This window comes from Protobothrops mucrosquamatus, unplaced genomic scaffold (assembly GCF_001527695.2).
Source record: "Protobothrops mucrosquamatus isolate PMUCROS unplaced genomic scaffold, P.Mucros_1.0 scaffold225, whole genome shotgun sequence".
NCBI lineage: Eukaryota > Metazoa > Chordata > Lepidosauria > Squamata > Viperidae > Protobothrops > Protobothrops mucrosquamatus.
Window position 1 is genome coordinate 709,090 of NW_015386576.1, and position 12,829 is coordinate 721,918.

The following is a 12,829-nucleotide window of genomic DNA, read 5'->3' on the forward strand; positions in this document are numbered from 1 at the left end:
AGCTGCACAATCAATCAAATACTGCTTTTGAACCAGCTAGATAAAACTAACAAAGTTACAGCTCTCAAATAACAGAGTTGGAAGGGACTTTGGAGGTCTTCCAGTCTAACCCCCTGCTCAAACAGAAGACCCTATCCCATTCTGGATAAATGGTTGTCCAATCTCTTCTTAAAAGTGATGGAAAACCAACAACTTCTGAAGGCAAACCGTTCCACTGGTTTATTGTTTGTCAGAAAATTTCTTAGTTCTAGGTTGCTTCTCTCCTTGGTTAGTTTCCAATCATTGCTTCTTGTCTTGCCTTCGGGTGCTTTGAAAAATAGGTTGACCCCCTCTTCTCTGTGGCAGCCTCTCAAATATCAGAACGATGTTATCATGTCTCTGTTTTAATATTTCAAATTACTCATTTGTGCTAACACAATTTGCAAAGTACATCTTCTGAATGCTTTCCGGTCCTAATAGGCAATGTAAAAATCTCTTCAAATTTAAATAATCTCCCATCAAATGCCAATTGAATTAGAAGTGTTAACTGACATTATCTCTACAATATTCCATTCCAAATTGGTTCATATAGTTTTGATCTTAGCAATGATCTACATTTTACCAAGATGGAGTTTAACTTCAGCAAAATACACCCTCTTCCACATTTGTTCCATGATGATGTACAGTATTTTCCAAAGTATTAATATAATTAATGTATTTTAAGAAAAAAATATCTTATTTTCATTTTATACTTGTATATAAATACAGGTAGTCATCAACTTGCGACAATTGAACTCAAAACGTCTGTTGCTAAGTGAGACAGTTGTGAACTGAATTTTTCTCCATTTTCTCGACACAGTTGTTAAGTGATCTTTACAGTGCTTAATTTTGTCCTCGTATGGTAGCCTCTGGGCGGTGTGCGATGTCCACTTGCAGATCTCGGCAGCTGTGTTCTACTTTCTCTCCTTTGCTTTTTGCACAGGCATCTTGCAATAAGTGCTTGTGGTTACCCATTATGCTTGAATTGTTCATGTCTACATGTACACACAAGCATTTATTACAAGATGCCTGCACAAAAAGCAATCGAGAGAAAAGAAAGAAGATAAAAGACCAACTATATGGCATAACCTGCCATACATCAAAAACATTTCAGAAGCAGTAGAATGCAGCTGCCGAGATCTGCAAGTGGGCATCACACATTGCCCAGAGGCTACCATACGAGGACAAATTATGCACTGCAAAGAACGCTTGGAGGTGGGAGATACTTCCAATGTAATCTATCAGATCCCTTGAATGGATTGCCCCTGTGACTATGTAGGACAAACAGGGAGGAAGCTAATCATCCAGATTGCAAGAACACAAATGAGTGGTCAGACCAGGAGATCCGAAGTCATTGGTAGCCTCATTGCAATGAACAAGGACACACATTTAATTTCGCAGCAACTAAGATTATTGGACATGCAGGTGCAAAGATAGCCAGGGAAATGATTGAAGCCTGGGAAACAGGCCCCTTGTCAATTAACAGGAATGCTGAATTACCATCAGCCTATCAAGTACTTAGGAGCCAAGGGCTTGCCAGCCCAAGGAAACAGCCAATCGCCAATCATCAACACACCAATCAACCAATAGGAAGGCACTACATAAACAGGAGTCACAGAACAGATGAAAGCACATATTCCAGTAGAGAAATTGCTTGAAGATGAGGTCCAGCATGAATCCAAAAGCTTGAAAGAGTAAACCTCTGGTCCTGGTGATTGACCCAAATACGATGTCATATATTCCTTTTGAATATCTTCAAGGCCAATCACAAAAAATGTTATTAAATTAGGCAAACAGAATGCTATAACAGGAAGTAAGATTACACTGACCACTTCTTCCCCAGGACAAAGATAGTTCACTTTATTGTGTAACATTTTGATGGTCAACATTCTTTTTTTATTAAATGAGGTTATGTAAATAAAAATCCTTAAAAGGATAATTCTCATTGGCAACAAATAATTTCCACTAACAATATTTCACTACTTTTCTAAGCAGTAAGATATTCATAGATCATCTCAATCCTACTACTTACACAGGTGAATGATACTGTAATGATATAACTGCAGAGTTTTAAGTTTTAAGACGTTTTTACTAATAGAAACTGATTACAGCTCTACAGTATTTGCATACCATCTATTGGTATGTCTTAAATTGAGAAAGATTTTTCTTCCAAAGTGTAAAAATGTTGGTGCATGCTTATATACAGGGAGGAGCAAAATTTAATGAACAGTTTTGCAAGATTTGTCTTTTGGTACCAGCTCAGAGTTTTACTATCACTTTCTCTCTATAAAATGTTCAACAGTAAGATTGTCAAGAGTTTCAGATGTTTTGTTTTGTTTGGTATTTTTTTTTAAAGACCAAGTGATTTCTGGACAATTTGTTTGGCTATTTTGTTGAACTGTTCTCTGTCTTCTCTCCACATTTTAGAAGCATCCACATTGGCTCCACTTTCATCATTTGGTTCTAAAGTGAGGAAAAAAGGCTGATCAATAGGGGAAAAAACAGTAATAACATCAGCTTATTTACATTGTTTTTCATTAAAAGAACCACACACACTATAAGTAAAACATATGTAAGTTCAAGAATTCCAAAATTTTATTTCATTTCATGCATTGTTCCAAAAGAATGGAGTACAATAACTCCAATCAATTACAACAAATACAAGTCATCAGAATCTTCTTTCTTAATAACTACATAAAGCTCTTTTAAGTTTTGATTCGGGCCCCATGCCATACTGTGGCTTGGCATTACAAGTAAAGTGGTCTTGATATTTAATTTCATCCATTTACATCTATCTTCCTACACCCACATGTAAGAAGAAAAAGGAAACTTCAGGCTGTAGTTTGCTGAAAATACCCTGACATTTCTTTCAAATCAAAGCACCTTATGTACTTATGAGTTCTGATTGTACACAAAGAATATGAGAATGGAAAGATCTTGGATTTTAAATATTTCTCCTACTCACATCATAAACAAACAGAATATTAAGGAACTGAAACATTAGTATCCATGAAGAAATGTAAGGAATGAAAAAAAATCCGTACTACCAGGAAAAGATTTGGAAAAAAGAACATAGGATCTTCTTGAGATATTGTGAATAAGGACAAAGAAGCTGGAGTTGAATCCTGTTGAAACCAAGAGTCTGTTACTATAGAATTCCAACTGTTCTGAATGGGTCTGCACAGAATCAGCCATATTGCTGGAAGACTCAGTAGCCAGAGGTACTCATTACCTTGGCTAATATCACAATTATAAACTCTCCTAGATAGTTATATCTTTGCCACAATAATATAACATGCAATGGTAAATTCAATGTTAAAGTCTATAACAGGCTACTGAGTAATTTTCAATAAGTTTTTGTTAATTTAGAAGGCTCCAAAACAGCTCAGTAATGATACTATTTTCATATAGTACTCAAGTTTTTTTGCTCAGAAAGAATGTCCTATTGATTGTACCACAGCTTGCCCATGTTCACTTAACTATGGCTCTAATATGAGTCTTTTCCATAGTCGTACGAATTGTGTAAAATAAGCAATTAGATAAGCCTCATTATGGAATGTCTTTGCTGAAAATTGAACACATACCTATTCACTTAGATATTTCTTTGATTTAGAATCTGTCTCCATTATTCATTTTAATTACTTTAATCAATTGTATTTTTAATATTTAAATCTATATTTATATTTTTAATGAAAAGCATTATGAAAATAATAAACTCAAATGTTTCTATTAATTTTGTGTCACTTTGCATTATAAGCTAGAACCAAATATCTAAAATAAAAAATGTCTTAATTATTTCTTTAACTTTCAAGAATGGCCCTTTAAAATTGGCCTTCTAGCAGCTTAGCAAAAAGACTTCAAATTAATTCTTCATAGTCCCTAGCATTACATGGGTCACTACTGAGACCAACTGTATAACCATTAATCTAGATTAAACAACTTGGGACATAAAATGTTCTAGAAAAGTCTAGTGATTTGTGTTTTTCAAATTATCTACCCTGTTGTCTCTATGAATGCTACCCTTTCTTATACCTGCTAGCATGCTAACCACTGACAAGAGGATCTTCTCCACACTTTGCACAGGACTCCATCGTTCTGCACTGCTCTCATATCCCATTGGATCATCTCCAGGAGCATGAAGAATGGAAATGCAAACTCTCCCATCTGGATAAACTGAGAAGATCAGACAATAAAATGGGAAGAATTCTTAAAATTAGTGCAATAATGATTGAAGAAAAATTGTTAACAGAATTGAGAATATATTAATAAAAAAGAGTTACTATAAAGGATGGAAACTATCTCATCTAACACACCATTTGTTGAGAAGTCTGACAGCAATTATATACTCTTTCAATTCTAATCTAGTTTTCTCTAGGCTGCAGTTAATGCTGAAACTTAAACATCACTATAGCTTTCCTATATATTTTCATTTTTGTCAGAGAATGGCATTATAGTAATTTATAGCTAAGTAGCTATTTATAGGATTAATAAAGTTGACAGATAAAAGAAGTAAAGAAGAATGCAAGACAGGGAATATGTACTGGGGCAAATACCAGTTTCATCATAAAATAGCAAGATATCAACAAAAAAGAGGGAAGCTCTGTCTTTATGAGTTAATAAGTGTAGAATTGGCTTTGCAAAATTATGGTTGTATTTAAAATAGGTTAGCTTCAGTAAATAGCAATTTGCTGATCTAGTCTGAGCTTGAAAATTAAACAGGGTCAGGCCTGGTGCATATGGTATCTGAATCAGAAAATACCAAGTAATACCATGGCTGTAGGCTAGAATGAAGTGTTAAAAACATGCTGGAAGAAGGTGATGATACTTTTATACTGCTCCCAAGAAAACTGACTAAAATCATTAGAAGCTGAGTTCATTCTGCAAATGATTTTACTTAAAATAAATTACATCTGGGAATTTATAAATGGGATAGAACAATTCTTAATATCTAATATTCTTCTAATGTTTATATTCTTTATTGTCTTTGTTTTTAGTAACATTCACAAAATAGTATCCCTTAATTCAAAATATATTTTGAAATACATTGTTAGCTAAATTTAAGAATTAAGAGTTCGTATTGTAAAACTAAATCTCAGTGGAAACTCCAATTGAAAGTATTGGATCTTTCTTATTCATATTTTGAATATTAACAATAAAGTCCCCCTTCAGTCAAGTTCAGCTAGGGTACTAGTAACTCTAAGGACACTTTCTACTAATTCTGATCATTACTCCAGTATTTTTCTTTGGTACTGTTTGATTGTGGCACTGAATAAAATGAGGGTAGACCAAACAGTAAATAAATATTAGTAATGATATTACTGAAGTCTGGGGAAAAAACATATTTTCCAGGTTTCAAAATTAATATTATTTAAATGTTATACTATTATGTAACTACAAACTGTTAATTGCTATACTTAAGTTGATATGTTTACTCCCTTTTCATAGTCCTAGGGTAAAATTTAAGATAAAAGAAGGTATAGACAAAAATAAAATAAAATAAAATAATGAAATAAAATAAATCTGGGTAATTATTTATTTAAAATATATATATGGCCACTAATGTAGCATAACTCTAGCTGGCTTACAACACATTTCTAAAGCTAAATGCTACAACCAAACTTCAGATTGCCATAATTTGGGGGGGAGGGAGGCTAAATGAATAATACTAGACTACCTAGACTTAACAGGGTTTCTTACTGATATGAAAACACAGTGGATCATCTACTGGCAAAACTTACTATTGGGATGAAACATTTCACATGTGAACCTCATCTTTGGAGGACTTAAAGGATAATCAAGAGGAAAACTCAGAATAGCAGGAAAAACTCCATACTCAAAGCACGTGTCTTCTGGACCCCTAGAAGCACAAAAACAAACAAACAAACATTAAATTAGCCACACACAAATGAATTATGTACAATCTGTAGCATTTCAAAGTTTTATTATGTATTACATTTAACATTTGTTTTTATGTAACTGTAATAGAGAAATTCATTTCCAACTTGAAATAAGAAAAACCATTAAGGAATACCTACTGTACTGTTTCACTAACTGAGAAAGAAGATATGTACTAGGACATACAAATGGTTTCAATGTCAAAATATTCTAGCTGTAAAACATCTCATTCAAACTTTAGCAGAAGTATAATGTTCTTCCAACTTACCAGTATTTCATCCTTGAAAGGAATCATTCTGACTGTGAAACAGTGCTTGGGGATAAGAACATTAGATCCTAAACATGTAACACATATTTGTGTTACAGTTAGATGCAAATGAGAAAAGTCCCCTAATTTGCATATGGTTGTATAACTAACTTTTATTTCTTAAAAATAAAACTGGCTATCTAATAATTAGAAAAGTGTTTTTCCTAACTAGTGACAGTGTCAATTATCCAAAGGGAATATGCACAATTTAAATCAATGCAGCTTCTCTAACGTATAAGACTTCTTTTATTCAAATATAGCTAGGGCTAATGGTATAAAACTTCATAGGTTTCTTAGCTGGAACCACTTCTATATTGTTAATTATTTTAATAAAGATTACATAATGTTCTAATGAAATTCTGAAACATTAAGACAACTTTGGAAGGCTTAGATTTGAGCTTTTACTGAATTCTGTCTCTTGGTTTAGCATTTGCCAAATCTGAAGCACACGTTTAAATAAAATACATATAACAGAAATTATAAAAAAAGATAGCAAGTCTCTGCTCTCTACTGATCATCCTGCATTTCATTATCAGTTAATAATCACAGCACAACAGTTCTGCAATGAACATTCCCTATAGTAAATCTATACCAATTTCATCAGACTATTTTATTTTAGGAAAGAAGCCTAAAGGAGTTTAGGCTAAACTTTCTCACATCCATTACTCCTACCCTAAAACAAAAAAAGCTGAAGGGCTGAGAAATCAAAGTTTGTACATTTAAGTTATAAGGAAGGTCACAACACTACATAATTGCTAGGGTGTGTTTATTTAATTATATTCAATCTGTCTCTAAGGCATGTTCCAGATTTTAGTACCTGCACGTCAAGAAGTATTACTAGCAAGTACTGAAAGTGCTGCTTTGAACACACTGTTTATTCATCATGGACAAAGGTGTCAAAAGCTGCAATTTAAAAGATTTTAAATAACCAAGGCTTATAAGATAACTTCAGTAATCGCCTTATAAAAAGATGCATGTAATAAAATTTAACTCATCAAGTCAAATAATAAAAGCAATTTCAATATTCATAATTAAGAATTGCAGTGGCTTAAGAAATGCATCCAAAATGCACGCCTAGCTTTTAAATAACTGTGTTTAAGTAATACACACTAGAAACATGTAAGTTTGTTGTAGAAACTAAAATCGTTAATGGGAAAGCTTCTGAACATGTACAGCCTCCACACAGGTTTCTTTAACCATTTTATCTGTAGAGAACTAGATTACTATGTGAAAAATTATTATTATTATTATTATTATTATTATTATTATTATTATTATTAGAATTTATATACCGCCCTATTTCCCTTACGGGACTAGCTTTTATGTTATACTTCATCATTTTTCCTGTTCTTTTCGCATTTCTCTAATTTCACTTACAGATCTGTCATGTTCTCCTTTTAAGGTTTATTTCAACAAAACTTCGTTTATTTCACTTGGCTTTACATTCATTGCTACCCTGTGTCCAATATATTATGTTCATCCTACATAATTTTTAAGCCCTATTCCCAAGTTCAAATTTTTCTTTGAGAACCTAGTGATACAACTTAGTGGTACAATACTATTCCATTTCCCTACCCTAAATCTTTTATTCTCACCATATTTTTTCTGTGCGTGTCTCCAACAGCATATACAGATATGATTAATCTGCCCCAATACTTTATATTATTTAAATTAGCAGGAAAAAGGCCAATTTAAATCATATTTCCCACCAATACATCTACATATTTCTTAAGACATTGTACAAATATACTGTATATTAAAGTACACCATATAACTTGAATGCTATTTACATAAACAACTTTGAATCTTTGTAATTCTAATTTTCTAATTTCTAATTCTAATTTTAATTCTCTCCCAGTGTATCCCAATCCAACAAGAACTCCAGCTTCTATCTTCTCAGCTATATCAACTACTAGGCCTTGCAATGATATCAAAGAATATATATTTGTTCAAAACAAAGCCCAACTATACTCATTTGGGTATACTCACTTACAAAGGGTATTACATTGCAGCCAGGTATTACATTCTGCACACTAAGCAATTTGTGATTTTCTACTTTCCAGTGTTGTATTCTAATTAGCCCAACACACAAAAGCAAAGTAGAAAAAAAAACCTGACCTCAATTGAAGCTGTAGTTTGCAATTATTTCATACACTGAGATTTCATCACTTGAAAATGGAACTAACATTTGATACAATCTTATTACAGCATTCATTCAAGTAGATCTTGCTTAAAACTGAATTTATGTGGTAGAAATATTAATAATTTCAATAACTATTATCTTATATTATTTTTATATTTAACATGTATATTGTAAATGCTTATTAAATTTTGAGGTTGTTTTTGGACCAACTCTCTGCAGTTTGTTTCCATATCTTTAGGAGGGGTGTTCCTCATATCCTGGAAGTCAATAACTGTAGTTTAACAATAAATTATTTTTAATGTAAAAAAAATGAATTGCAAGAATTTTCACTATAAGTCAATGATTTCATCTTAAAGAAGAAGAGACAAAATGAAACACCTCAGAATATTAGTTTTATACAATCTTCAGATATGCATGTATCCTGTAATATACACAAAACATTCAACTACAACTTGCATTATACAATGTTAAAATATTGCTAAAGAAAATAAAAAGGTGGAGAACGTTCGTGCAATGATATGCTTAAATAGGCAAACATGAAGTCAGTTAATGAGATAATCAGTGTTTTATGTTCATAGAAAGTTTATTTCTTCTGTTTTCATTTTATCCCACTCCCTTCTACTTCCTAATGCACAAAGGGGAATTCCAAGTTGAAACAAACTCACATATCATATAAACTAAAACATATAATTACATATCTAGATAACTTTTGGAGATATTGGATTAAAGTTGTACTTATTATTTTAAAAATTAGCTGTAGGCTAAACCAAGTTCCAACAATGACCAGTGGCTACATTATTATAATAATGAACACTAAAATTTTACAAATTATCAATTCCAAATCTAAGATATTCTAATAAGAAATAAACATATTAGCCTGCATATAATTCAATGCATTTATTTGCATACATTTGTATTCACAATCATAATCTAATTTAATAGTCAAATTAATTGTTTTGTTGGAAGAAAGATGAACATTTGCATGCTTTAGACACTTGTGTGAGATTCTAAATGCTTTAAACAAGCACAGTTTATTAGCTATGGAAGAACTATTAAGCAAATGATCAACAGCAACTCTGCAAGAAAAAAATCACTCATATTTTGGAAATCATTTCAACAAAGGTTATTACAGATAGTCTGCAACTTGCAAATATTCGTTTAGTGACCATTTGAAGTTACAATGGCACATGGTCACAAGATTGAAATTCAGACAGTTGCACTGTCCAGGGTTATGTGATTACTATTAGTAACCTTCCTAGCCAGCTTCCAACAAGCAAATTCAAAGGGGAAAGCCATATTTGCTTAATGACCGTATGATTTGCTTTACAACTGCAGTGATTCACTTAACAACTGTGGCAAAAAAGTCATAAAATGGAGTGTAACTCATTTAACAACTGCCTTGTATAGCAATGGAAATTTTGGCCCCAGTTGTAGTCATAAGTCAAGGACTATTTGTACAATAGTTTTGGTTTTTTAAAACTATAGTTTTTATGCAACAGTTATATAGTTATATTTCTATTTAATGCTGTAAACATAAAATTATAATAAAACATGAACTGTGTGAAGAACTTTTTATGTATATTTTCTGTTGTATATTTTTAGCTTTATAATTATGAATATTTTCAGAGTCTGATGTATTGTCTATGCCAGTGTTTTTCAACCTTGGCAATTTTAAGATCGGTGGACTTCAATTCCCAGAATTCTTCAGCCAGAATTGAAGTCCACCCATCTTAAAATTGCTGAGGTTGCTAACCCCCATGCTGCCTAGAGAATTCTGGCAGTTAAAGTCTACCCATCTTAAAGTCGCCAAGGTTGAAAAACACTGCCTTTAAATTGACTGTACCCCATTCTCTTTATGTTGGCCTTTGATCATAATAGAGATTTGATTTGATCTGAATGTGCAGGTCAGTTACTTAATGATGATCTTTAATTTATTTTAGTATTTCTATAATATATTGCATTTTGTAATTTTAAAGCCTCACAAATACAAAAGGTCAAGAAAACAGTCAAATGCCAAGGGAAAAATACATTTCCAAAGAGAAAATTTGTGATTGCACATCTTCCTGATGCTTACAATTTGTTTGACAATGTTATTACTGAAGAGCAAATGTCCAGGAGGTCTCTCTCCTCTCTACCACCTCTTTTAGAAAGTTGAAGATGGGAAGATATTCACTTTTCCCAGATAGACTGTGAGAGTCCTAGTCAAAAACTAAACAGGGTCTGTGTGTGAAATGTCTTATTTCTTCTAGATCAAATCTATAATTTATTATATTGTTTCTGAAACATTTAGCAGGGCTAGGTTTTAGTTACATTATTTGCAGTGGATCTGGCAAGTCTGAGTCAGTAAAACAGCACTGACCTACTCTATGGTCAAAGATTCAATGTTATCTATTCTGCTCATCAACATCTACATTAAACAACAGGAGAAGATTCTCTGGAGCTTTGAAGTACTGTTTCATCACTTTGCTAATGATACCCATTTTGCTGCTCCTCACCAACCAATTCTAAGAAAGCAGTTGGTACCCTTAAACGTTAGACAACGTTCAATAATAGCATATATACAAAAGAAGGAGCTGAAATTAAATCCAGACAAAATATCAGTACTGTTGATCAAAAGGAAAATGGATAGAGTCTGTTTTGGATGGGGCTATACCATGGCCCTGAAAGAGCAGATCCATATTCAAAGAGTGTTCCCTCTCAGCTCATTCCTGATGGCAGCTGTAGCAAGGAACACCAGAAGTCATTCATGGCATTAGTATTTTACTAACAATAAACTGAGTAAACTAACTGGTGGGATACAAAATATAAGAAACTAAAAACCACTGCATTAGAAATTTGCTAAGTAAATTTATCTTTTTGTATTCAAATTGCATTTTGCAATGATTGTATTAGGTAAAAGAGAAGACTTCAATAAAATTCTCCTTCCACATTGTAAATTTGTCCAGGAAGATAAACTGGCATCTTCATATCTATAATACATCTTGGGTTCCTCTGCTATATAAACTACTATAATACTATTACAGTACTATAAACATTGAAGGTTCTTTCAGACATTGCAGAAAAGACCAATACAAACATTTATGAGCAAATAAAATGAAACCTACTTGATCAGCAAATTATACCTTTTATTATTTATTTACTTATATTTGTTAGGGCCACCTACTATGGGTGGCTTACAAAATCTTGTCATTGAGACAAAAAATAGTGCATTATAGAATTCTATCAATTTGCAAGCATAATAGTAACTTATGTGGACAGATAAACAAAGTTTGAACTGTTTCAAAAAAATTCTAAAATTTGACATTCTGATTATTAGAACATTCACAAAGTCTTTTTTTTATTTATGATGTTCAGCAGTGGAAATCCATCCATAATTTAAATGTACAATATTCAAATAACTTACATTATCAAAGCTTCCCACTCAAAGAAATTTTCTTCATTCATGGGCCCTATTTAAAAAAATATTATGTTAATATAGGATTTCTAATTTCAAGATTCAGATATACTTTAAATAGAATGTCATACCTGCTACAATGCCTTCAGGAGGATTCAAAGTCAACTCTATAATTAAGAAAAAACTTTTTAAGTATTTATTTGTACTTCTTACTTTTCAGAACAAGAGATGTATATTACCTTGATAATTTTTGTCTAGTAATAATGGTCAAATAAAGGAAAATCAATAAAATTTACAATAAAATGAACAGTACAAATGGCTACATTTTAAGAGGATATTCCCAAATACATTTGCAAGAGAGGCTGCAATGAGCACAAACTAAATCTATCTCCATTATGCACGTGATTGCACAGTTACAGTGGCAGTGTAGTTTGGAAAATTCTGAAAAAGCTTCTTGCTTTTTCTCTTTGAAGTTATCTATATTAAAAAACAACTTTTTTTTTAGTATACAGCACCTTTCTATTAATTTTGTTCTATCATACATATTGCTGAGAATTATTAGATTTGCTATTTCCTGTGAAATCTTTAACAACAAAGGTCTCATCTTCATCCAAAACTTTAGATGTTCAATAATTTTCTAGGGAAAAAAAATAAAGTAGAAAGGTAGGTGAAAAGGAGAATGAGAGACACCAACCATGGTGAAAAGAGGAGCTATTGCTCTCCCTAGTGGAATAAGATGCAACATCAAATCAAAAGACCATATAATTATGATTTTTTTTATATTGAGTAATCATGGCCTTTGTATATATGGACTAATGGTTAACTGATAGAATACATGACTGTCATTCATGAAGTCCTTATATTTAATCACGTTTTAAGGCAAGATTGAACTAGGTTACAATATAAAGAGTTCATTGTATTCATCATTTTCATTCTACCATTTACCTCAGAGATAGCTACTATAGAGTTCTCCAGATATTATTTTTGGACTAAACTTCCCATTATACTTCACAAGTGTTTATGCTGCCATAAGTTAGTTAAAAATCTGGAAGTTATCTTTAGTTTATTTACC

The 12,829-nt window shown here is 32.1% G+C and overlaps 1 protein-coding gene across 1 annotated transcript in view; it reads right to left on the bottom strand.

The window, feature by feature from the left end:
- Window positions 1-1,853: 1,853 nt before the first annotated feature.
- Window positions 1,854-12,829, bottom strand: part of UBE2G2 (ubiquitin conjugating enzyme E2 G2) — a 12,640-nt gene continuing 1,664 nt past the window's right edge. Inside the window, exons 2-6 of the mRNA XM_015814139.2 lie at window positions 11,889-11,924; window positions 11,767-11,812; window positions 5,757-5,875; window positions 4,051-4,191; window positions 1,854-2,481 (exon numbers count right to left, since the gene is read on the bottom strand). Of these exons, the coding sequence (XP_015669625.1) occupies window positions 2,369-2,481; window positions 4,051-4,191; window positions 5,757-5,875; window positions 11,767-11,812; window positions 11,889-11,924 (455 nt within the window). The 3' untranslated portion in view covers window positions 1,854-2,368. The remainder of the gene's footprint in view (window positions 2,482-4,050; window positions 4,192-5,756; window positions 5,876-11,766; window positions 11,813-11,888; window positions 11,925-12,829) is intronic.